The sequence below is a fragment of the Mercenaria mercenaria genome, chromosome 9 (assembly GCF_021730395.1).
Source record: "Mercenaria mercenaria strain notata chromosome 9, MADL_Memer_1, whole genome shotgun sequence".
Taxonomy (NCBI): domain Eukaryota; kingdom Metazoa; phylum Mollusca; class Bivalvia; order Venerida; family Veneridae; genus Mercenaria; species Mercenaria mercenaria.
The window spans coordinates 54,309,923-54,334,394 of record NC_069369.1 but is presented as its reverse complement, the minus strand read 5'-3'; the positions used below and the strand labels follow the sequence as shown (position 1 = coordinate 54,334,394).

Sequence of the window (24,472 nt, the reverse complement as noted above, 5' to 3'; positions counted from 1 at the left end):
TATTTGAAAGTGTCATTGGTTAACAGTAAAGTGCAAGGATTGACAGATGTTCCAAGTTTTGCTTGTAGATATCCAACAGTCAAATTCTTTAAGAAGTCATTACATAAAGACCCACAGATTACCAAAAACATTGACTTATCCCAGCAAGGCGGCTTGGCTTGGTACTGTGATGCTTTGTGTTTGTTGTGGTTATCATTAAATATTCTAAAAAATTAAACAAAATTCAAATATATATGACTGATTCTTGAAAATAGTCACAAAGCATTTTCATTAAATAATATGAAGAACAGAGAAGGTTACCAAAGTGCAGAAAAACAGCCATGGAAAATGCTGATAAATGGCAGATTTGTATTCTTTCAAGTTTTTGTTTGTCCCAAACATTGTTTTTTTTTTACGTTTTGCAAGTTATGGAGTTGTTTATTATTTTAGCTGCAAGGAGGGGGAGACATGTCCCTGCTGAAAAACTTTAACACAGCTGCCATCAGACAAGGCTTCATAATGGATACTGTAAGTAACTTAAGTAATTGATCAATAGTAAGTGCAAATTCATTGTGATTCCCAACTGATTATGTATCAACAGATTCCAGCCCATATTACCGTTTGGAACATTTCCATTGAGGATATCTCCCATCTTGTTTGAAAACAGTCTGTAGTGAAGTTGATTCCAGTGTATGCTTTTTATCAGTACCTGATGGAACACTTTACAAGAAGTCAGAGGGCCTTATTTGTTTGTTTGATTAATTTCAGTACTGTAGTACATTCATTGAAGAGTTTTATTTAACCAACTTATTGTCCAATAATATCAGCAGTCACCATTGTTTATCTGCTGATTCTCTAGGAAATGTACACCAAGGTAAAAAAAGTTGTTTATTTTAGTTTGGCTAAGTTAATCACATTGACCAAAAACAAAACAGGTAGCAGCAACATTATAATTAATGTTTATTTTGAGTATGTGTAATATTAGATGACTTCCACAGATAATTTAAACATTCTTGTATCAGATCCTAGTGTCCATTTCCTCCACTAATACATTTCAGGTATTGGAATTATATATTTTCCAGCACTGAAAAGCACCACTATTTTTTTTCCTTGAAAAGTATATTATACATTATTTTGTACAGTTGAAACTGTCTAAGAGGCAACCTGTCACTTTCATTTAGCAGTGGTTTAGCTAACTTCACAAAATGACTTTGTTCTAATTTCAACGTGTCTTAGGCAGCAACCTGTCCTACGCAGCCAGATTGTTCCACTGCCTTGACTGGCTGCTGATTACAAGTTTTGATTGTATATACTGGATTATTTGCAGGATCCCCTGTACCATTCAGAAGTGTTTTCACTCCATGGGTTCCATTTCGAGTTGAAAGGAGCTGGCTCTAAAGATGGTGTTTATTCTTTCTTCATGCAGGTAATATATAGATACTTTACATTTACCATTATAATATTTTCTAAAATTGGCATCTAGTAATAGATGCTCTGTGTTGTATTGAAGAAAAGAAAGAGCGACATCATCGTAGAAGTAAAAACAGCAATGTCTTTCAACTTTCCTTTATCTTTTTTTTTTTCAACTCTCCATGGAAACGCACCACATTTGGCTTACTTTTTAGCTCACCTGAGCAGGAAGTGTTCGCGTCCATCGTCAAAGATTTCTTTAAACGACATCTCCTCCAAAACCACAGAATGGATTTTGATAAAACTTGGCCTGGATGTCTCTTTGGTGATCCTCTACCAAAGTTGTTCAAACGGTTTTGCTTGGTTGCACATAGGGGCAGCCAAAGCTAAAAATAGAAAAACCTTCAAACAACATCTTCTAAACCGCAGGACCTAGTTTAAAGACACTTGCTGCAGTTTCTTGTATGAGAGATGGGGCAAAAATTCCTCAATAATAGAATTTGTTCAAACTTTGTATATTAACACAGTTTCATGTTAGAAAGAGAAAAATGTAAAAATAATCATAGGTCATGGCCACCAGAGAGTGTAGTCACTTTTCCTTGTATGTATATAGTGGAAAAAATCTTCTCCTTTGAAACTGTTGGCCAGATTTTGAAATAATATTACTCGAATGGTCCTTGTGTGACCCTCTATCAAGATTGTCTAAATTATTGCAATTCATTTCAAAACTTTGCTGCCAAAGGGCAGGGTCACTTTCCCTATGTGTATATAGTGGACACTTAAAAACTCTGGCCTGACTTTAAAATAATTTCACACAAATGGTCCTTGTGTGACTTTCTATCAAGATTGTTCAAATTATAATGATTTGTAAAAAAGAATTGGCCACCAGAGGGCGTGGTCATTTTTCACTATACATATATAGTAGAAAACTTAAAAAATCTTCTTGTGCGAAACTGTTGGCCCGATTTTAAAATAATTTACAATTTTCCTTGTGTGACCTTCTACAAAGTTTGTTCAAATAATTCCAATTCATCAAAAAACATTGCCACCAGAGGACGTGGTCACTTTTCCCTATATGTATATAGTGGAAACGTAAAAAATATACTTGTATGAAACTGCTGGCCAGATTCTAAAATAATTTCACACAAATAGTCCTTTTGTGACCTTTTCCCAAGATTGTTTAATATTTTGATTTGTCATAAAACATTGCGCCCAGGGAGAGTTGTCACTTTTTCCCTATATGTGTTGGAAACTTTAAAAATATTGTTGTCAGAAACAGCAGGCTCAATTTTAAAGCAATTGTACCAAATGTTCCTTGGAAGACATTTTACGAAGATTGTACAGATTGCTCTGTTTTGTCAAAAAATAAACAGCCACTGGGGTGTGTGGTCACTGTTCACTATTATGTACATTTGTATGTAGTGGACTGATAAAGGGTTTGACTCAACTTTGTTCTCAAGTTATTGCCCTAGCTTCAGGCCACACCCCTGAGTATGACATGTAAAACTGTAGTATCATTATGCTATACAAACACATTTGAAGCCTTTCACAGAGGTGAGTGATTTAGGATCAGTGACCCTCTTCTTATTAGTCGCCTACTGGTTGAAAACCAGTTTCAGGGACTATAGAATTGTGCTTTTCCATCTGTCCATAACTATGTCATTTATCAATGGATTTTAATATTGCTTTGCGCAAATGTTCCCCATGATGAGATGATGAGTCCTGCGGAAAACTCGGACCACTAGCTCAAAGGTCAAGTTCACAATTGGAGGTCAAAGGTCATGTCAGATCTTGTCCGGCCCATAACTTTGACATGCATTGAGGAATCTTGTTTATATTTGGCATTAATGTTTAACTCAATGAGACTGAGTGTCATGTGCAAACCCTAGGCTCCTATCTCAAAGGTCAAGGTCAAGGTCACGGTTAGGGGTCAAAGGTCATTTTAGAGCTTTTCCAGGCCATAACTTTGATAAGTATGGAGCAGTCTTGTTTTTTCTTTGGGGTAAAATTATGTTCACCTCTATGAGAAGGAGTGTCTTGCACAAGCCTGGGGTCATAATCCCATAGGTCAAGGTCACACTTGGTGGTCAAAAGTCATTTTAGAGCTTGTCTGAGCTGTAACTTTGCCATGCATAAAGCAATCTTTTTTTTTTATTTGGCATAAATGTTTGCCTCAATGAGACAGGATGTTGCATGCAACTCCAAGACACCTACCTCAAAGGTCAAGGTCATACTTGGAGGTCAAAGGTCAAAACTAGGTTTCTTAAATAACTTGGCACAGTTGTTTGCCGCAGTGAGACAGACTGTCAGGCGTAAGTACTTGAAAGGTCAAGGTCACACTTAGGGGTCAAAGGTCAAAAGTTAATGCAGTTTCTCTTGTCTGGGCTTTAACTTAGCCGTGGATGGAGATGTTCTTAAATAACTTGGCAGAAATGTTTGCTGCAATCAGTCCTTTTGACAGCTGGCGGGCTCGACATGTTGCCCGTGGGCGTCTAATTATATTTATAGATGTTATGAAACAATCAACAACTGTAGATATTTGTATATATGCAAATTTTAATCAAGTGGTTTGTTATAACATTGTATAAATATAGTACCATATTGTTTATACATCACTGACAGATATGAGATCATTATGGTGTATTGCAGTAGAGAAAATCAGGTGCCTTCCAGTAGGGGACTTTGTATTGCATGGCAATACTTCATTCACTTGTTGTATTTGTCATACACTCGAGAACTTTGGCATGTTGTGATTCAATTTGTTTCTCCCGCATTGTGTATTGCAGAGAGTTAAGGAACAATGTTGTTTTCTAGCAGTGTGAGAGTTCATAATGAGACCTTTTTGTCTCTGATTTGCATTTTCATGAATAATTCATTAGAAATTAGGACATGTTTGAGGACAAAAGAAAAAGAAAATACTCAAATGCTTCTCGTAGGCTTATACACATGCATTGCATTTTTAGCTCATCTGATTTTTTTTAAAAAAATGATGAGTTATTGTCATCACTTGAGCGGTTGTCGGCGTCGGCGTCGGCGTTGCCTGGTTAAGTTTTATGTTTAGGTCAGCTTTTCTCCTAAACTATCAAAGCTATTGCTTTGAAACTTGGAATACTTGTTCACCATCATAAGCTGACCCTGTATAGCAAGAAACATAACTCCATCTTGCTTTTTGCAAGATTTATGGCCCCTTTTGTACTTAGAAAATATCAGATTTCTTGGTTAAGTTTTATGTTTAGGTCAACTTTTCTCCTAAACTATCAAAGCTATTGCTTTGAAACTTGGAATACTTGTTCACCATCATAAGCAGACCCTGTACATCAAGAAACATAACTCCATCTTGCTTTTTGCAAGAATTATTGCCCCTTTTGGACTTAGAAAATCAGTTTTCTTGGTTAAATTTTATGTTTAGGTCAGCTTTTATTCTAAACTTATCAAAGCTATTGCTTTAAAACTTGCAACACTTGTTCACCATCATAAGCTGACCCTGTACAGCAAGAAACATAACTCCATCCTGCTTTTTGCAAGATTTATGGCCCCTTTTGGACTTAGAAAATATCAGATTTCTTGGTTAAGTTTTATGTTTAGGTCAACTTTTTCTCTTAAACCATCAAAGCTATTGCTTTAAAACTTGCAACTCTTGTTCACCATCATAAGCTGACCCAGTACAGCAAGCAACATAACTCCATCCTGCATTTTGCAATAATTATTGCCCCTTTTGGACTTAGAAAAATCATTTTCTTGGTTGAATATTATGTTTAAGTCAACTTTTCTCATAAACTATCAAAGCTATTGCTTAAAACTTGCAACGTTTTTCACCATCATAATGGACACTGTACATCAAGAAACATAACTCTATCCTGCTTTTTGCAAGAATGATGGCCCTTTTTAGACTTAGAAAATCATGGTAGGACATATTTCTATTTATACAAAAAAAATCAGATGAGCGTCAGCACCCGCAAGGCGGTGCTCTTGTTAAGTCATACAAGAGTTCTTAATTAGAAAAACTAAATTGTATAACACTAGTAGTGTTCCTTTTATCATTAAGAGAAATAAAACTATTTCTTTATCAAAATTAATGCCCTTGAACATTTTGCAATTACATTGGTTTCTTTCACATTGTAATTACCGGTACAAGTGTTGGGGATCAGTCAAAATTTCCATGTTGATCAGTCAGTATAAAAACATTTTGATCTTTGATTAATGATGATTAATATCAGATAAATGAATTGAGTCTTAAATAGTCTGAAAAGCTAAATGTAGGCAATCAGATTACAGAAATAATTCAGTTAGTATGCTAATTTTAAACACAATACCCAGCTATGATCGTTTTTCAAAAGCATGTCAAATAAGAAATAATTGTATATGCACTTTCAAAGTTAAAGAGTGGCAAGTTTGCCAACCATATAGTTATATAAAACAATTAATTTATCTTTCTTTTGGGGCATCATTAAGAGGTCAAGGTAAGCTAAATAATGGTGCATATGATTAAAGACAAGCAGCAAAGCTTTTTTGACCAATATTGTATCCTGTAACAGGCACATATTTGGGTTTGAAGTTTTGCATTTCACCTCTTCACCTGGTATAACCCTTTATATACTGATTGCAAAGCAAGGGAGCTTAGAACCAGTACCAGTTTTCATGTCTTTAATTGAAACCCCGATGTGAAAAGTCATCTTTTACTTACACTGCAATGACTTTCTTGAAATCATAGATAAAACAGCAGGTGAAATGGAATAAAGATAAGGGAAAAATCCAGATCAGTTGATTTCACATTTTGACTTTGTATGCCATGCAATTAAGTTTACTGTTGCTTGTCAATCTATCAGGGGAGGTTAGTCCTCTGTCTTTTCAAGCCTCCCAAACTTTTCTATTGTTTACTTATGCTGAAACATTGGTACATGTTACTGTCCTGTTACTCTGTAATCAGAAGATGTCTCAAATGTTGTAGACTTCAGTTTTACCATGCTTTTGTGTTTTATAGATATGTTGGAAGAGACTTGATGTAAATAATTCTTTGACAATCTGCTTTTTGCCCCAAACCATTATTTATTTATTTATTTATTTTTTTGTGGACAGAGATTGAAACCAGGTGACCCTATTCTTAGTTTCCGTCAGTGTGAAAGAAACACCTTCTCCATGCGTGTAGATCGAGAAGTCCGCTACTGTATAACAGCGCAATATGTAAGCAAGGGAGATAACCGACTTTTGACCACTGGCATTAAGAGTCAGAAATTTGGACTCGGTGAGAAAACAAGTAAATCAGAGGTTAGTATAAACAGATGTTATTGCTTTATTATGAATGCTTTTAAAGCATTTTAAAAGAAAATTTCAGATATATTTTGAGACAGCTAAAATTTATGAAATTGACAAGATTCTTGTGGAGCGTTATTATTGTTTATTTGTTTTTAATTTCTACTTGCCCCCTGTTCTCAATACATGGTACTGATTACCCACATAGTAATCAAATGAACAGCCTGACTGCTGAGTGAGCAAACGGTGTTTTACTCCTCTATAAAATGCAGCTAAAGAAGCCTGCACTTACTGTCTCTGGGGTCACTTCATTGACCCCAGTTTCATACTCAGTACGTAAAGCTGAAATAAAACTGCATAACCTTAACCTTTAGCCTGCTGGCGGCAAGTGATTCTGCCTTTGTGACCAGTGCAAACCAAGATCAGCCTGCACATCCGTGAAGTCTGATAATGTTTTGCACTGTTCGCTATTCAGTCAGTAAATTTTCAATGAACATCCCTTTAAATAATAAATGGTACTGCCCAAATTGAATGATGGACCAGTCCATTTTAAAAATTTAGTGGGCTAAAGGTTAATTGAGTGACATTTTGTTATTGCTTTCAGGTTTTACAGATGACAGATGTGAAGAAACCACTATATGTACAGTTTGCTGTGTTATTCCCATCATCTTAACATCATTAACAAATTCAGTGTCAAGAAAGCGAGAAAACTCGTCTCTAATCAAGTCATTCATAGTGTCATTATTGTTCTGCAATTATATCTTAAATATATCGGACAGAAAGAAATTACATGTCTATTACCTTATCGAGACTCCCCTCTGCTGTGAACTGTTTTTTGATCTATTTCTTTAAGAAATTAAGAAAAAATGAATGAAGATGTATTTAGTTACCTCAGTTTAGTGATAGATCTGTGAAAAGTTGTCAGAAGAAGGATAATAAACCCGCCCGCTTAGCTCAATAGGTAAGAGTGTTGGTCTACGGATCTCGGGGTCGCGAGTTCGATCCTCGGGCGGGGCGTATGTTCTCCGTGACTATTTGATAAACGACATTGTGTCTGAAATCATTAGTCCTCCACCTCTGATTCATGTGGGGAAGTTGGCAATTACTTGCGGAGAACAGGTTTGTACTGGTACAGAATCCAGGAATACTGGTTAGGTTAACTGCCCGCCGTTACATGACTGAAATACTGTTGAAAAACGGCGTTAAACCCAAAACAAACAAGAAGGATAATATAATAGTTATTAAATTAGATATGCACTATGCCTTTGGTACTTGTGCATTCAGTGAAAGAGCCTTACATTTTGGTACAGTTGTATATAATGTCTTGTTAACAGACCATTGCCAATGACTATATAGGGGCCTAGGTGGCTGAATTTTTAAGGTGGCAGGCAGTTGTTCACTTTCCTCGGTTGTTGCAATGGGTTTGAGCTCTGATTGGGTCTTCATTTTAAGAAGCTATCCAACAAAATGGTAGTGCTACCCAGATGCAGATGCCAGAAATTATGCTTTGAGATGAGCTCAGTCTCCACCATTAAAAGTTAGGAAGGTGTAATTTAACCTAATCTGTGTTGGTGTGGCTTAAAACCAATATAAACAATGACAACATAACATGAAGGATTTTTTTTTTCAAGTTTAGGAGTATTGCACATGTACATAGGATTGTAAAATGAATTTCTTGATTGTAAGCACGAACAGTAAGAAATTATTTGAACTTAAAGCTTGTAAAATATTTCAGAATGAAAGTTTTGCCCTGTGAAAATATCTACTATTGCAGAATTTTAATGGGCATAACTTTAAAAATAGAATAGCTTATTTACATTTTACTGTGATATCTGCCATGACTGTACATTTATATCCATGTTTAAGTTAATGTACTGGCATGGTGATCACAGTGTAATCAGACTTCCCAGTGGCTTTAAAACTGTTAATCATTTTGTGCCAAATTATTTACCAGATTTACTCAATACACGGTTATTATGTAGTTTCTTTGTATACGTTTCATTAATAAAAGATGTTGAAGTAATTCCTAATATAGTGCCATTTATAGATATAGGGAAGTCAACGAAGATAGCACTCCTTGTTCAGTTTCATGACAAAATGTTGAAACTATCTCTTACATTTCACTTCTATCCACTTTTGACATGATGATTTAGGAGTTCAGTTAGTCTATTTTATTATGGTATTGAGTGCAGTTGAATATCTGCTAGTGCATCATTTTACTTAGAGCTGAAATATGAGGCGGAGTGACAGAATAAAAATTAATTAATTAAAAATCTTAAATTGCAATAACTTTGTCAGTGACAGAGGATGGAAAACTACATGTTCTTCATACTATGTCAAGTGACATGTATATTTTAAGTTAAGGCCAAAAATGTGGTTTTGTGAGGTTTAGTGTGCAGCCAGTCAAAACTTGTTTATCATTCACTCCCGCATCAATGATTTTAGGTATGACAATACCAAATTATTTCACTCACTGTGACAATATCAGCTGCAAAATGCTTCTGACAGTTCTTAGATATCATCCAGATCAAAAGCATTGGTATTGTTTTAAAAATAAATCTTCTGCTTGTATGGTTAGATACAGGTAGAAGGAAGAGAAATTTAAAAGAAGTAGGATTATTTCAAGTCTTATCATTTTTGAGAAAAAAATTATAATTGAGCCGCGCCATGAGAAAACCAACATAGTGGCTTTGCGACCAGCATGGATCCAGACCAGCCTGCGCATCCGCGCAGTCTGTTCAGGATCCATACTGTTCGCTTTCAAAGTCTATTGCAATTAGAGAAACTGTTAGCGAACATCGTGGATCCTGACCAGACTGCCCAGATGCACAGGCTGGTCTGGATCCATGCTGGTCGCAAAGCCACTATGTTGGTTTTCTCATGGCGCGGCTCATATGGCTTATTATTGTTAAAAATACAGCTAGGACTACATTTATGCATGTAAATACTTCTAATTTTTCTTTGTGTTAATTTTCATAAGTTTAAAAAATTGTATTATTGTTCAAATTATTAATATTTTCTTTTTTGTTTGTGATAAACGTTAAAAATGTTTTAATTATTAACTTCATTAATCTTATATTGATTTTCACTTTAGCCTGTATCATGATTATTACTGTCTAACATGTTAAATGATATATTAATATATGCTAAACTTTTTTTTAACTACATCCTTTCTGTTCTTTCAAAATCTCATTTGTTGGTTCTTGTCACATTTTAGGAGAGACCAAAACCTAAGTCGTGATGAAATAATGCACGGAGGGGCACCTGGGGTCTTCCTCCACCATTAAAGCTGGAAAGTCGCCATATGACCTATCATGTGTCGGTGCGACGTTAAATCCAACAAAATAAATAAAAAACCTAAGTTATTGATTGCTTTAAATTTTTACATACTACAAGTTTTCAAAACCAAAACAAAAAAATAAAATAAGAAAATTTGAAAATCAAATCCCTGATATTTTCACATGATTATCACATCTTAGGAGAGACCAAAAACTAAGTTATTGATTGCTTTAAATTTTTACATAGTTTTCAAAACAAAACAAAAAAGTAATAAATTCGAAAATCAAATCCCTGATATTTTCACATGATCTTGTATGTCAATTTTGGTCACTTTTTTGGATACAAAAGATATTGGATACAAAAGACAAAATCATTAACTTCTTTTTTGCATGGTATTTAAAGCAGAACAGAATAAAAATCAAAGATATTTTCACATGATTTAAGCAGCTTCTGGCTGTAGTATTCACAGATGATGAAATGAAGTATAAAGCGCCATAGAAATGCTCAAATAATAGTTAAGTGCCAACACTAACATTTGCGACATTCAAAGAACAGCAAGGACAACTTGTAGCAATTAATATTAATGATAAAAGTTCTAGTTTACACAGAAATAAGTATAATGTTCATATCTTACAGTGAGAACGACTTGTTTTCTTGCTCTGTCCATATTCAAGGATTATACTAAAAATACAACTGTATACGTCAGTATATATTCCAGCTATGTCAAGAGTCAGCAGCTAGCATGTATTTTGGACAAAATAGATCAATAGTGATACTGGCCAAAAAGAAGTTTGTGCCAAAAGCAGAGACTTGTTATCAGGAATAATGACAAGCATTTCTTTGGTTTATTTCTATACAAACATGAAGCAGTAGGATTTTTTTTCAAAATTTGGTTATGAGAAACTCATTTGATTTTAGTTAATTATTTTTCTTCCGTGCTTGTATTCTCAGGGTAAAAGATAAAGTCACCAGTACTTCTACAGCCATGACACTGTGATATTTGTTGTTATTGAGTATTAAGAATATTATACGTTTTTTGAGAATATAGAATAACGTTAATATGTATTTTATTTATTTTTTTACTATTTGATGTTTTTAAATATTGTTTGATTTGTACTGCTCAACACAATCATTTATGTTTTTGATTGTTGTGTTTCACAAAATAAAAATGGAGATGTCTGTTTTTTGTGATTACATGCATTCCACATGGCATAAAGCACAATATTCTTTAGTATGATCACATGCTCACATGCTTGACTTACTGTTTCCGCAGATACAACGTATATGAGCTAAATGTTGGAGTAATATTAATGCATGTCCATTTGTCCACAATTCGTGTCTGTTCCATACTTTTATAACCATTTGGAAGATTTTTTGTAAAATTGGCATTAGAAATTTACCCAATCATGATGATATGCAAATAGCACAACGGGTCACTAGGTCCAGGGTCAAGATCACGCAGGTCAGAGGTCAATTGGCTTAACTTGTGTCCACGTGATATCTTCTAAATGCCAAGTGAAGATTTTCATGAAACTAATACCAGTTGTTTAGCTTATTTAGGCGGCATGCAGAGCGCATGACCCAGGCCATTAGGTCCAAGATCAAAATTACACTAGGTAAAAGGTCAAATTACTTAGTGACCAACTGTGAAACGGCTGGACATTAAACAGTCATTGGGTCTCGGAATACAGTCATAGCCTCTTGCAATGAAACGTTTCATAAGAAATGACTGCCTTAGAAATTTTCAAAGTTTGTAAGCGTCTTCAGATTACTTTTTGATTTCATCACTTATTCCCAACTATGGTGATAGAATTTAGTAAACGATATACGAAGTTTATGATAATAAAAGCCCGACTGAATATAAACCCGATAAGATGTGGCACGCACATGGTACATTTTTTTCTAGTAAAATTGCTCCGTCATAACTACAAGCCTAAGGGAGCATTTTTAGCTCATCTGATTTTTTGAAAAAAAAATGATTAGTTATTGTCATCACTTGAGCGGTTGTTGGCGTTGGCGTTGCCTGGTTAAGTTTTATGTTTAGGTCAGCTTTTCTCCTAAACTATCAAAGCCATTGCTTTGAAACATGGATTACTTGTTCACCATCATAAGCTGACTCAGTATAGCCTGCACATCAAGAAACATAACTCCATCTTGCTTTTAGCAAGAATTATTGCCCCTTTTGGACTTAGAAAATCAGTTTTCTTGGTTAAGTTTTATGTTTAGGTCAGCTTTTATCCTAAACCATCAAAGCTATTGCTTTAAAACTTGCAACACTTGTTCACCATCATAAGCTGACCCTGTACAGCAAGAAACATAACTCCATCCTGCTTTTTGCAAGATTTATGGCCCCTTTTGGACTTAGAAAATATCAGACTTCTTGGTTAAGTTTTATGTTTAGGTCAACTTTTTCTCTTAAACTATCAAAGCTATTGCTTTAAAACTTGCAACTCTTGTTCACCATCATAAGCTGACCCTGTACAGCAAGCAACATAACTCTATCCTGCTTTTTGCAATAATTATTGCCCCTTTTGGACTTAGAAAAATCATTTTCTTGGTTGAATATTATGTTTAGGTCAACTTTTCTCCTAAACTATTAAAGCTATTGCTTTAAAACTTGCAACAGTTTTTCACCATCATAAGTGGACACTGTACATCAAGAAACATAACTTGCTTTTTGCAAGAATGATGGCCCTTTTTAGACTTAGAAAATCATGGGTAGGACAATATTTCTATTATACGAAAAAAATCAGATGAGCGTCAGCACCCGCAAGGCGGTGCTCTTGTTTATAAACTAGAATCGCACTGCCAAAGACGGGCGTGTGGATGAGTTCCGGATGTGTAATAAAAAAAAATGGGTTTTGCTAATTTGTTGATTTATAGATCTGTAATGCAATCGTAACAGAACCTTGATTAACCTTATTAGAACCGGAATAAAACCGTAATAGCTCGTTTTTTTTAGCTCGCCTGTCACGTAGTGACAAGGTGAGCTTTTGTGATCGTCCACACAGTTTCTTGTGAACACGATACAGGCCACATTTTGCAATCAATTTTAATTGAACTTGCACATAACTTGTATTGGCATAATATCTCAGTTCCCTTCGAAAACTGGCCAGATCCCATCATGGGTCCAAGAGTTATGGTCCTTTAAAGGGTCAAAATTTGCTATTTTGGCTTTTGCAGCCATATAGAGACTTCATTTATGGTTTGATTCGATACAAACTTGCAAAATATCTTTAACAACAATAGATCTTGGATTGTGGAGTTACGGCCTCTGATTGACCCATGAAAGAGCCAAAATGTGTTACTTTTTACCTTGTGAACACGATGGAAGTGACATTTTACATTCGATTTTAACCACACTTACACACAACTTAAGTCACAATAAAATCTCTGTTCCTTTCGAAAACTGGCTAGATTCCATCATGGGTTCTAGAATTACTGCCCTTTCGGTCATATAGAGGTTTCATTTATGCTTTGATTTGATACAAACTTGCACATAATGTTTATCTTGATGATCTCTAGGACAAGTTAGAAACTAGGTCATTTAGGGTCAAAAACGGCCACCAGGTCAGATCAAAGAAAAAGCTTGTTAACACCCTAGAGGCAACACTTATGACCCGATCTTCATGAAACTTGGTCAGAATGTTTATCTTGATGATTCCTATGCCAGGTTCAAAACTAAGTCATATAGGATCAAAAGCTAGGTCACCCTGTTAAATCAAAAGAAAAGCTTGTTAACACTCTAGAGGCCACATTTTTGAGGCTATCTTCATAAAACTTGGTAAGAATGTTTATCTTTATGATTCCGAGATCAGTTTCGAAACTGGGTCATGTGGGGTCAAAATCTAGGTCACCACTCAAACCAAAGGAAAAGCTTGTTAACACTGTAGAGGCCACATTTATGACCCAATCTTCATGAAACTTGGTCAGAATGTTTATCTTGATGATTCCAAGGCCAAGTTTAACAGGTGAGTGGTATAGGGTCAACATGACCCTCTTGTTTGACCACAGTGATCAAGTTGTCTTCCGGACTGTTACGATATTTTGAGATCTGTTACGATCTTTTCAAGACTGTTACGGATTCCTTACGGATAAATTATCCGTGGCAAAAGTTGAGCATGTTCAAAACTTTGCACCATTGCCCCCGGATGCCTACGATTTCTGAACGGAAACGCCGGATGACTTACGAATGAGTTGGGAGTTCTACGGATGCTGTCTTGATTGAGATTCTGTAGAGAAATCATTTGAGCCGTGCCATGGGAAAACCATCCGCGCAGTCTGGTCAGGATCCATGCTGTTCGCACACCCACTATGTTGGTTTTCCCATGGCATGGCTCATTTGTACTGACAGACGTGCAGTTTGGTTGTTCTTGATATTAATGTAGACAAAAAGCCTTCGCTCTTCTCAACAGACCAAAATAGATTTAAAACCTTGTTAATACTAAAGAGATCACATTTTCTACCAAAACTACAAGAAACATGGTTAGATTATATTTGTCTTCTGTAAATCTAGAACGCGTTTGAAACAGGGTCACCTGAGGTTAAAAACGATGCCACTAGACCGAAACAGAAAAAAAAAACGTGAATACTCTCTTGAGCGGCAACCTTTTCTACCTGATGTGAATGAGCTCCGGTCATCACGTCTGTAGGCAAAGTTTAAAAAAAATGGTTCACCTGGGTTCCAAACTTAGGTCACTTGGTTGAATCACAGAAAACCGTTTTTAACACTTTGACCGGGTTTTCGAAGAAAACTCCGGCTTGTAGATTAGGGCTATCAGGGCGGATGGATGGGATAATGAGTCTCATGTTAACCTTTTTGTTAATTCATTTTTCTCAACAACTATCCAAACTTCAAGAAACTTAGTCAGAACGATCCCCTATTACCCTTGTTGGTCCAAAGAGAGATTAGGGTCACTGGGTCAAAGGTCAGTGTCACAGGAACCTGAACATTGAAAATGGTTTCAGCTCAATATCTGGACAAGTATTTCACCTAGGACCTTGAAACTTCATACGTATATTGGTCTTTATATGTACATGACACCTATTGATTTCGGGGTCAAAGGTCAAGTGACAGTTCTTTATTTCTTTAATTTCATTTTCTCATTTTTCTCAACAACAACTTATTCAAACTTCAAGAAACTTGGTCAGAATGACCCTCTATTACCCTAGTTGGTCCAAAGTGAGAATGGGGTCACTGGGTCAAGGTCACAGGGATCTAAACATTGAAAATTGTTTCCTCTCAATAACTGGACAAGAATTTCACCTAGGACCTTGAAACTTCATACGTATGTTGGTCTTGATGTGTACATGACTCCTATTGATTTCGGGGTCAAAGGTCAAGGTCAGTTTTTTATTTCTTTAATTTCATTTTCTACTTGTCAATTTCTTTTCCCCCCTTTCCTTCGATAGTGCTTATTAATTTGGGGGTTATTTATTGTATGCCTTTATTAGAGTTTTAACTAATTATTACCTAATTCGGAAAACCCGGCCAAAACGTCATCAGGCGTTAGCTGCTTGTCTTCATGAATCTGCTACAGATTCAGTTTGATGTACTTCCGTCCAACGATACTTGCGTGGTGCTCTGTCCGTTTTTTTGAAATGGCTGCTCTACAATTTATACTCATAATACTGTAGCATTCAAGTTTAGGCGAGTAAATCGGTCCCTTTTTGCTTATGTATTCATCATAATGTGTCCCTTTTGAAAAATTTAGTATAGATATAGATAAAAACATTAGCAATTCTTACCCATCTTCAAGTAGACCATTATGGCGAGAATCAACTTCAATTTTCTTATTAATCAATCTTTGAAGGCCTCAACAATATTGTTTTGAAGTACTTGCCCACCAGCCCTATTCCATGATGTCCTCCAGCAAACCCTTCAAACAGTCCCATCTGCACCAGTCCCTGAAAGAAACACCCAGACCAGCCTATTACCAGGCCTTAGTTCAGGAGCACCCTGTTGTTAAAATTGAAATTTCAGATTATAATTGGTTCTTTGCGCTTTCTGCATGCCTACATGCGGAAAACTGCTATTCTAGTGTCCGTTCTGCTTTCGTTATTTCTTTTTTTATAAAACATGGTTCCTTCTAGAACGATCCGTGATAGATTACACAACAACGTTTATGCTGTTGGGTTTAACGTCGGACCGACACAATTATAGGTCATATGGCGACTTTCCAGCTTTGAAGACCCCAGGTGCCCGTTGTGCATTATTTCATCACAGGCGGGCACCCGGGTAGAACCACCGACCTTCCATAAGCCAGCTTGATGGCTTCCTCACATGAAGAATTCAGCGCCTGAGTGAGGCTCGAACCCACATCGGTGAGGGGCAAGTGGTTTAAAGGCAGCGATCTCAACCACTCGGCCACGGAGGCCCCCAATGTTAAATAGATAACATATATAGTCAATTAACGAGTGTACAATGCAGTTGTAGAAATGATTTATGGGATGGAGCATTGAATATTAGGTACGAGGAATTGAAATCCATCGCAAATTAAGGGTTAATAAGGCGATCTTTTCATCATTTCTGAATGGATTCCAATTTTAACTCTATTTTTGAATTACGATATTACTATAACATAATCATACACTCGTATAATTGTGTTCTGATACCGCGATAAGTCTAATGTTGGCGACGTCATGACGTCATCTAAGCAGTTGACGTCGTAGTATAGCAACGCCACACTGCATCAAGAAACGGACATCATCGGCCGTTTTGAAATTTCAGCATGAGGTAATAATGACACAAGAAAGTTCTAGCTATTTTGCTGGGATTTTCAGTCTGAATAAATCATGCAACGAACTGGTAAGTAAAATCATATCAAAGAATCCAAGATTAATTTCTTTTTTTTAATGGTTTGAATTAATGGATTTTCATTTAGAGGCGGTTAGTCAGATTCACTGTAAATGCAAATCTGTAACATTATTATTTGATTGTCTCTCTTTGCCTGTACTGAGTTCGCAACCAAGATATATTGGTTCAGATATTTATTAAATAGGACTGTAAAACTAGACATTACAAGAAATGGAAAGAAAACCTCAACTTTCGTAATAAAGAGGGTTTGACGTGCGCCGATTTCTGTTTTACCTAGAAAAAGCCCATTACCTTAGTTTGTTCCATTAACGTATCATTTTAATGCATAATCATGGAACTTTTATAATATTTCTTTTGATATTTAAAAAGAACCTAAAATTATCCTTGATTTAGAAGGGATGCACAGTGATTGTGTTCAAAACAGGTCTGGGCGGTTTCTGTTTTACCTGTTCTTGCGCTTTTCGCTTATTTGTTTACTATTTGTGCAAACCAAACAGAGCAGAATTTTTATAAGTTAAAACCTACGTGTAAAAGGGAGGAGTTTACAACTGTGTCGGCCGTGCTCTGAAAATAAGTGGATTGCTGAATCAGTACTTTCGTCTGTCGATTAGAAGAATTTTTGGTAGGGTGACTTCGGCCAAGAAAGTCTTCTATTTCTAGGGGTAATCCGGACCCAATTTTTAACAAGGCATGCTATATTACCGAAATATGCCGGCATAAATGGTGGCGACCTGAGAAATCCAAGATGGCGTCAAAGATGGCCGCCATGAAATGAAAAAGGTGCTTTTTGTAAAAAATGTCAAAAGGTCAAATTCCTGCTAAAAATACAAATTTTACCCATTCATTATTACTAATTTGTAATTTTGAAAATAAGAACTTATAAATCCTTTTGAAAGAATTCAAAGAATGGCACAAAAGGATTATTTGATACAAAGAATGACAATTATTGATGTTTTACAGTAAAACTGTTGTAAAGGGTACTCATACTAATGCGACTTTGTATGCGCATTACAAGCAGGTAAACAGAAAAATACTAGAAAAAGTTGATACATATTGATACATGTGTCTAATTTTCTTCCCCAAGTTATGCAGGTATGAAAAACAAATGTTGTGGTCAGTTTCTAGTTCTATTTTATGCTTTGTATCCCCCCAATGACAGAGATTTTTTTTATCCATTATGAGGTCAGAACATCAGAATAGCTACATATTTGGTTCATGTACGGTAATTGTTCTAAAGTCTGTATCTTAGTACATTTATTTATATTTGTTTCCATGGACACGGATAATGTCGTATTATCCATAGACAGGTTTTCAATGCTATTCAATTATTGTGAGCATATTGCCTCAAGCGAAGATTTGCATACAAAAATAGAATATATTTTTGCATAACTTGAAATATATGCATCTTGATAGAACATTATTAAACGTTTTTAAAACGTTTCGACGACGTCACTGAATTAAAAGTCTAATAAATCAGTTTTACAGGAGCTGAAAAAAATTAACATCGTCATATTTTCCAGAAAATTATATAATCATATTCGGTTTTAAATGTCAAAACTGAAAACAAATTGACTCTATTACCCTTCTTAAACGTAAGAAAGATTCCATATATAAACTATTTCTTCAAACCCCTTGTTTAATAGTTGACTGATAACCTATCCCAAAAGGGGATATGGTAGGTTGACAAAAATGTCGCCCCTTTTTTGTTAGAGAAAGGGGCATCGATCCTGTGATGCGTGTATGTGGTCGCACGGTCACATTTTTTTTTACAAGGGTGTCCCTTTTTTTAATGTGGAGAGAAATGTTCAGTGGGAAGGACTCTTAAGAGTGCTGGGGTTACAATTTCTCAGTGATCATTGCAAATTATCAGTGTGGAGTGATCACAGCTCTGAGTACTTTTCACAGAACATTGATCATCTAAATTAGTAGTGTTCACGGCACCATGAGTACTACTTACTGGGTAGTGTTCACGGTACTGTTCTGTGAGTATTGCTCAGTGGATAGTGTTCACGGCACCGTGAGTGTACTGCTCACTGAGTAGTGTTCACGGTACTGTGAGTACCGCTCACTGAGTAATGTTCACATTACCATGAGTACTGCTCACTGAGTAGTGTTCACGGCACCGTGAGTACTGCTCATTGAGTAGTGTTCACATTACCCTGAGTACTGCTCACTGAGTAGTATTCACAGTACTGTCTTTACTGCTCACTGAGTAGTGTTCACATTACCGTGAGTTCTGCTCACTGAGTAGTATTCACGGTACTGTGATTCATGTCACTGAGTAGTGTTCACATTACCGTGAGTACTGCTCACTGAGTAGTATTCACGGTACTGTGATTTATGCTCACTGAGTAGTGTTCACGGTACTTTGATACTGCTTACTGTGTAACATTCACGGTACACTGAGTACTGTTCACCGAGAATGAACTTAAGGACATGTTTTTGCATAAGTGCTTTTGAAATCTCACTGAGTAGTATTTCACGACACAGTGAGTACTGCTCACTGAGAAGTGTTCACGACACCGTGAGTACTGCTCACTGAGTATTGTTCACGGCACGGTGAGTACTGCTCACTGAGTAGTGTTCACATTACCCTGAGTACTGCTCACCGAGTAGTATTCACAGTACTGTCTTTACTGCTCACTGAGTAGTGTTCACATTACCGTGAGTACTGCTCACTGAGTAGTATTCACGGTACTGTGATTCATGTCACTGAGTAGTGTTCACATTACCGTGAGTACTGCTCACTAAGTAGTATTCACGGTACTGTGATTTAAGCTCCTGAGTAGTGTTCACGGTACTTTGATACTCCTTACTGTGTAACATTCACGGTACACTGAGTACTGTTCACCGAGAATGAACTTAAGGACATGTTTTTGCATAAGTGCTTTTGAAATCTGAAAATTGTCCTGAAATCATAATTATGCTAAATATATACTTTTATCTATCCGATATATAAGTTTTATGATTATTTGACCTTTTGACCTTTAATCTGCATAATAATTTTTGGCAATTTATGTTAAAAGGATACTCATAAAATCTGACATATCGTAGTAAACTATTAAATAATTAAAATTTATATGAAAATGTAGACATGATTGTGTGTTTAAACATTGTAGTCATCATTACTTTTGTGGTGGCCATCTTGGACGCCATCTTTGATTTCTCAGATCGCCACCATTTATGTTAATTTATGCCGGCAGCCTGATAAACTTCAGACCTTTACAAACATTTTGGTATATAACTTGCCTTGTTAAAAATTGGGTCCGGGTTCAACTTTTTGAATGGCCTAATTGTTGCTCTGCCATTAATACAATGTAGGAAGAATAAAATTTCTTCGCCTATTTTTTTGTTACAATTCATAACACTAGCTATTACTGGTTTGTTCGTATTCCTATACTTTTTCTTAATATGCAAGGTGAGTACTTGTCTTTCTATTTTTTCTCAAAATGTAAAGTTAATCTTTTTATTTTCATTTTTGTTCTCAGAAACTTGCATTTTTCTAATGCTTTAACCCTTATCATGCTGGACACGATTGATTCAGCCTTTGCGACCAGTGTAGATCATGTTCAGCCTGCACATCCTTGCAGTCTGATCAAGATCTGCACTGTTCGCCATTCAGTCAGTATCTTTTTGATAAGCACCCCTTTTAACAGTTAATGGTGCTGTCCAGTTGAAAGATTGACGAGTGTATTATAGAAATTTAGCAGCGTAAGGGTTAAAATATTCGATTCTATCCAGCCGGTTTATCTCAAAATGCCATGTCAAACATTATTTTTACAATTTTCATGAACATGCGAATGTAAAATCGTTTTTTTCCTTTGTTGTTCTTTCTTTTTCTCAATAAGTAAATTTAGAATAATCATTACATTACTTTTCTATTTCCGTAAACACATAAAATCAAAACCTGCTCTTTTAAATTTTTCTCGTAATGTAAAATCACAACTTCTTTTAATTTTCTTTTTTTTCATGCAAGACCAAGATGTTACAAACGAACATTCACCAACAGCAGACACTAACAAAAACTTCGACAAACGAGGTAAATTTTTAACCGATTAAAATCAACAATACCATTTATTGAACATATTTGACATCTTTGGCCTCAGTTCACATACTGTTAAATCATAAATATCTGTGCCCGACTAATTTTCGTGAATTTTGTGGTTGAAACAATCCATGAAATTTTAACACAGCGAACTAGTTTTAATAACCTCAGAAGTTGAAATCCATGAAGTAGACGTTTTAGCAAAAAACCAAGACATGTCATGTCCACTAGATTAATTGATCTTACAGTACAAACCTGTTTACCGTTAGTAATTTTTAATGGGTTCAACAGTGATGTAGCTTGACCAAAGTTTCTGGATTCTGTGTATCGTTTATAACCTGACCGTATCTGCCTACTTCCGCATGACTCTTTCCAACGGGGATGTATGTTACAGAAGCAAACCTCAGCATTTCGGTGCCTTACATGTACATACAGATTTGGTATTTTGCAAGAGTAATGTCTTCAGACGTAAAAAATAATGGATGTACATCACTAATTAGCTAATTTTTGTATCAGGCATATCGTCTGTGTACATTCTATATGTGTTCATGCAGTTGGCGAATACGTGTCTAGCATTATACACAGTGCTGCAGACGCTCTGGATCAAGCGCCGCTTAGAAACGCAGACGTCGTCAAGGACAATGCCGCAGACGATTTCAAGCATTATAAGCCGTAAGTACATAAAAATGTTAAACGGAAAATGAGTTGCTTCGTAAACGTACAATACAGGCTTTAATTTGATAACCTGTTTGCTATAGTATTGAAACGTGGCCGTTATTTGCAGGTTATCTTTATCTAAAAGTTATGTTTTAAACTAATGGTTTTATAGTTTCTGTTCACATGTGATCCGACTATTAGTATATTCCAAACAGAATAAGTTACTGTCTAAAAGAATAATTGTATCTACCATGTTTTCTCGGGAAAAGACTTTTTAAAAGTCTTAACGAATTTATTAAGTTGGACCTATGAAAAGGAAATAATCGGAAATATAAATTTAATCAGTATATCAAATGCTTTTTTGACTTTAAATTTCCTAATACTTTTATTAGAAACGACCAACACAGCAGTGGCAGATAGTCTGGCGAATATTCTGTTAGAAGCCGATGTCAACCGCTCTGTTATTCATAGTGTCACACCCAAAAATTGTTGACGAACCTGCGGGTGAGTATATATTTGTGTATCAGGTACATGTGTCCTCGTCTGTCAACGAACCTACGGGTATAACCCCATGTTTGTCCAATATGTACAGATTTGTAAGGTTTGTTTTGTGATGAGAGTAGTCCTCAGTTTCTTCTATAATATAAAGTACTGTGAAATCATTAATATTCGTGGGGGGCTTATTTTCGTGGATTTCGTGGGTGAGTCAATCCATGAAATTTAATCCCAACGAACAAGTAAAATTCCCATTCATTTTATGTTCAAAAGTTGAAATCCACGAATTCTTAACCCAACGAAATTTCCATTTTGACCAAAATCACGAAATTTCATGCCCACGAAATTTAATGATTTTACAGTATATAATGCTCTTTAAAACCCACTAGTAATGGAAGGAACTTGTTTTTACATTCTTAAAAAGAAATGTCATAATTACTTTCGCATTGTCCTCAATCATTTAATTGTGTTTCCAAACATGAATTACGAACATTCTGTTTCCTTAATGTTTGGACTTATTGCATAAGCATGCATGTGTACTAGTACTTCTGAAAGACCGTCATATGAGCCATGCCATGGGAAAACCAACATAGTGGCTTTGCGACCAGCATGGATCCAGACCAGCCTGCGCATCCGCGCAGTCTGGTCAGGATCCATGCTGTTCGCTAACGGTTTCTGTGATTGCTATAGGCTTTGAAAGCGAACAGCATGGATCCTGACCAGACTGCGCGGATGCGCAGGCTGGTCTGGATCCATGCTGGTCGCAAAGCCATTATGTTGGTTTTCTCATGGCGCGGCTCAATTTGGTCCTTCGGAATAATGAAGTCAATTGAACGTACCTAAACAGGGTTCTGATGTTATTTAACGTGATTTCATAGAACTGTACTTCCAAAGGATCTTTATATAGCTTGTACGTATTCTTACCGTTTTCCTGGCAGAATCTTTAGCTAAGCAAAGCTATTTCTATCACTAGTAACGCATACCTTTTACCAGCGGCCGTGGTATCACTGTCTGACTGCAAAACAACGGGTCTTGAGTTCGAACCCCGAACCTCCAACTAAAACTAATAACACTGGGATGAGTGTCCAATATATAGGTGCTTTACACCTGACACGCGAAAGAACCGGGAAAGTTTCTGGAATCGGAGCGTTTCTGTGTCTTACCTTATCCTCCAACTAAAAATTACTAACAGTCTTCTAAAGGAGTCGTCCATGTGGGTTTCCGGTGGCAACTTCAATTAACCTTACCCTGCTTTTACATAACGAACTTTCAATTTGGTCTGTACCATTAACTGTTAAAAGGGGGTGCTTACCAAAAAGATACTGACTAAATGACGAACAGTGCAGATCTTGATTAGACTGCACGGATGTGCAGGCTAATCATGACCTACACTTGCCGCAAAGGCAGAATCAATCGTGTCCAGCATGGTAAGGGTTAAGCTTATAAACAAACAAACAAACAAGCCCGCCTTTTGTCATATAAGGCCCTATTTTCTTTTTTGTAATATCAAAGGACTTTTGTCAGGGTACACATTTTTATGAATGTATAAGAGTAATAACAGTAATAAATACATAAATAAAGCTGCATTATATAGGAAATGTGAAAAAATAATGTGTAATTTGGAAACATTTATTCTTAACGAATCAACTGTATGGTTAGACAAAGTCTATATCTATATAGGCATGTATCTGAACGTATTGCCGTTTCAGGTTTTGACTTTAATATTTGTGACATAAACTAAAATAGATTTTTCTTTCTATATTTCAGTGTCCATGTGGGAACTGCAGACCAGTTTGCTTTGTAATTAATTAAGACCTTTTTATACACCAACACATCATTTTAAATTGTTTTTGGAGGTTCCGAATATTATTTGTTACAGTAAAGTTTAATAGATACCTCTCAAGCGTGCTTCGTTTTAAGAAAATACACATGGTATTGCTCTGTGAAAGTATAGAGGAAATGTATCCTACAGTATGGTGCCTGATTTAGGACATGTCGCGTTGGCGTTCGCGCGGCTTTTGTAGCACATTTCGTTGTGTCGTCCTGGCGTCCGGTAACGCGCCACAGCGAAATTTTGAAAGTTTTATGTGTCAATTTGTCGCGTTCGTGCGCGCATCAAAACGAAACTGACAACGCGACATATCGAAACATATAGTAAGAACGCGACAGAAGGAAAAATTTTATTTAGTGATGGCGTGGGCGCCATTAACGAAGATTTCGTTATGTAACATTGGCGTCCGCGCGGGCTTTATAGCACATTTCGAAATGAAATGTTTCGTTCTGTCGCGTTCAATGTTCCGTTATGGCGCATTATTAGATTCGTCTTGTCGCGTTGGCGCGCGCAAAATAAGACACTAAAAACTTTCAACATTTCGTTATGGCGCGTTGGCGCGCGCGCCAGGACGATAACTAAATCCGTCACAAAATGTCCTAAATCAGACACTATATTACAGATATAAAGTCGGGTCAAATTAAAGAGACAGTCACGTCAACGTATACCAGTATCGTGAAAGAGACGAGGTTGAGGTCCCACATCTCCC

The 24,472-nt window shown here is 36.2% G+C and overlaps 1 protein-coding gene and 1 long non-coding RNA gene across 5 annotated transcripts in view; both read left to right on the top strand.

The window, feature by feature from the left end:
- LOC123547164 (BTB/POZ domain-containing protein 16-like) overlaps positions 1-7,417 on the top strand; it is a 97,543-nt gene extending 90,126 nt beyond the window's left edge. For all 4 annotated transcript variants that reach the window (XM_045334063.2, XM_045334060.2, XM_045334061.2 and 1 more), the window contains 4 exons: positions 430-507; positions 1,307-1,405; positions 6,466-6,654; positions 7,244-7,417. In XM_045334063.2, coding sequence (XP_045189998.2) covers positions 430-507; positions 1,307-1,405; positions 6,466-6,654; positions 7,244-7,312 — 435 coding nt within the window. In that variant the 3' untranslated portion in view covers positions 7,313-7,417. The remainder of the gene's footprint in view (positions 1-429; positions 508-1,306; positions 1,406-6,465; positions 6,655-7,243) is intronic.
- Positions 7,418-16,589: 9,172 nt separating this feature from the next.
- On the top strand, positions 16,590-23,835 carry LOC123547998 (uncharacterized). Its single transcript, XR_008372539.1, has 5 exons — positions 16,590-16,726; positions 20,712-20,774; positions 21,335-21,452; positions 21,830-21,941; positions 23,700-23,835. It is a non-coding gene; the product is annotated as an uncharacterized LOC123547998 (long non-coding RNA).
- Positions 23,836-24,472: the final 637 nt, after the last annotated feature.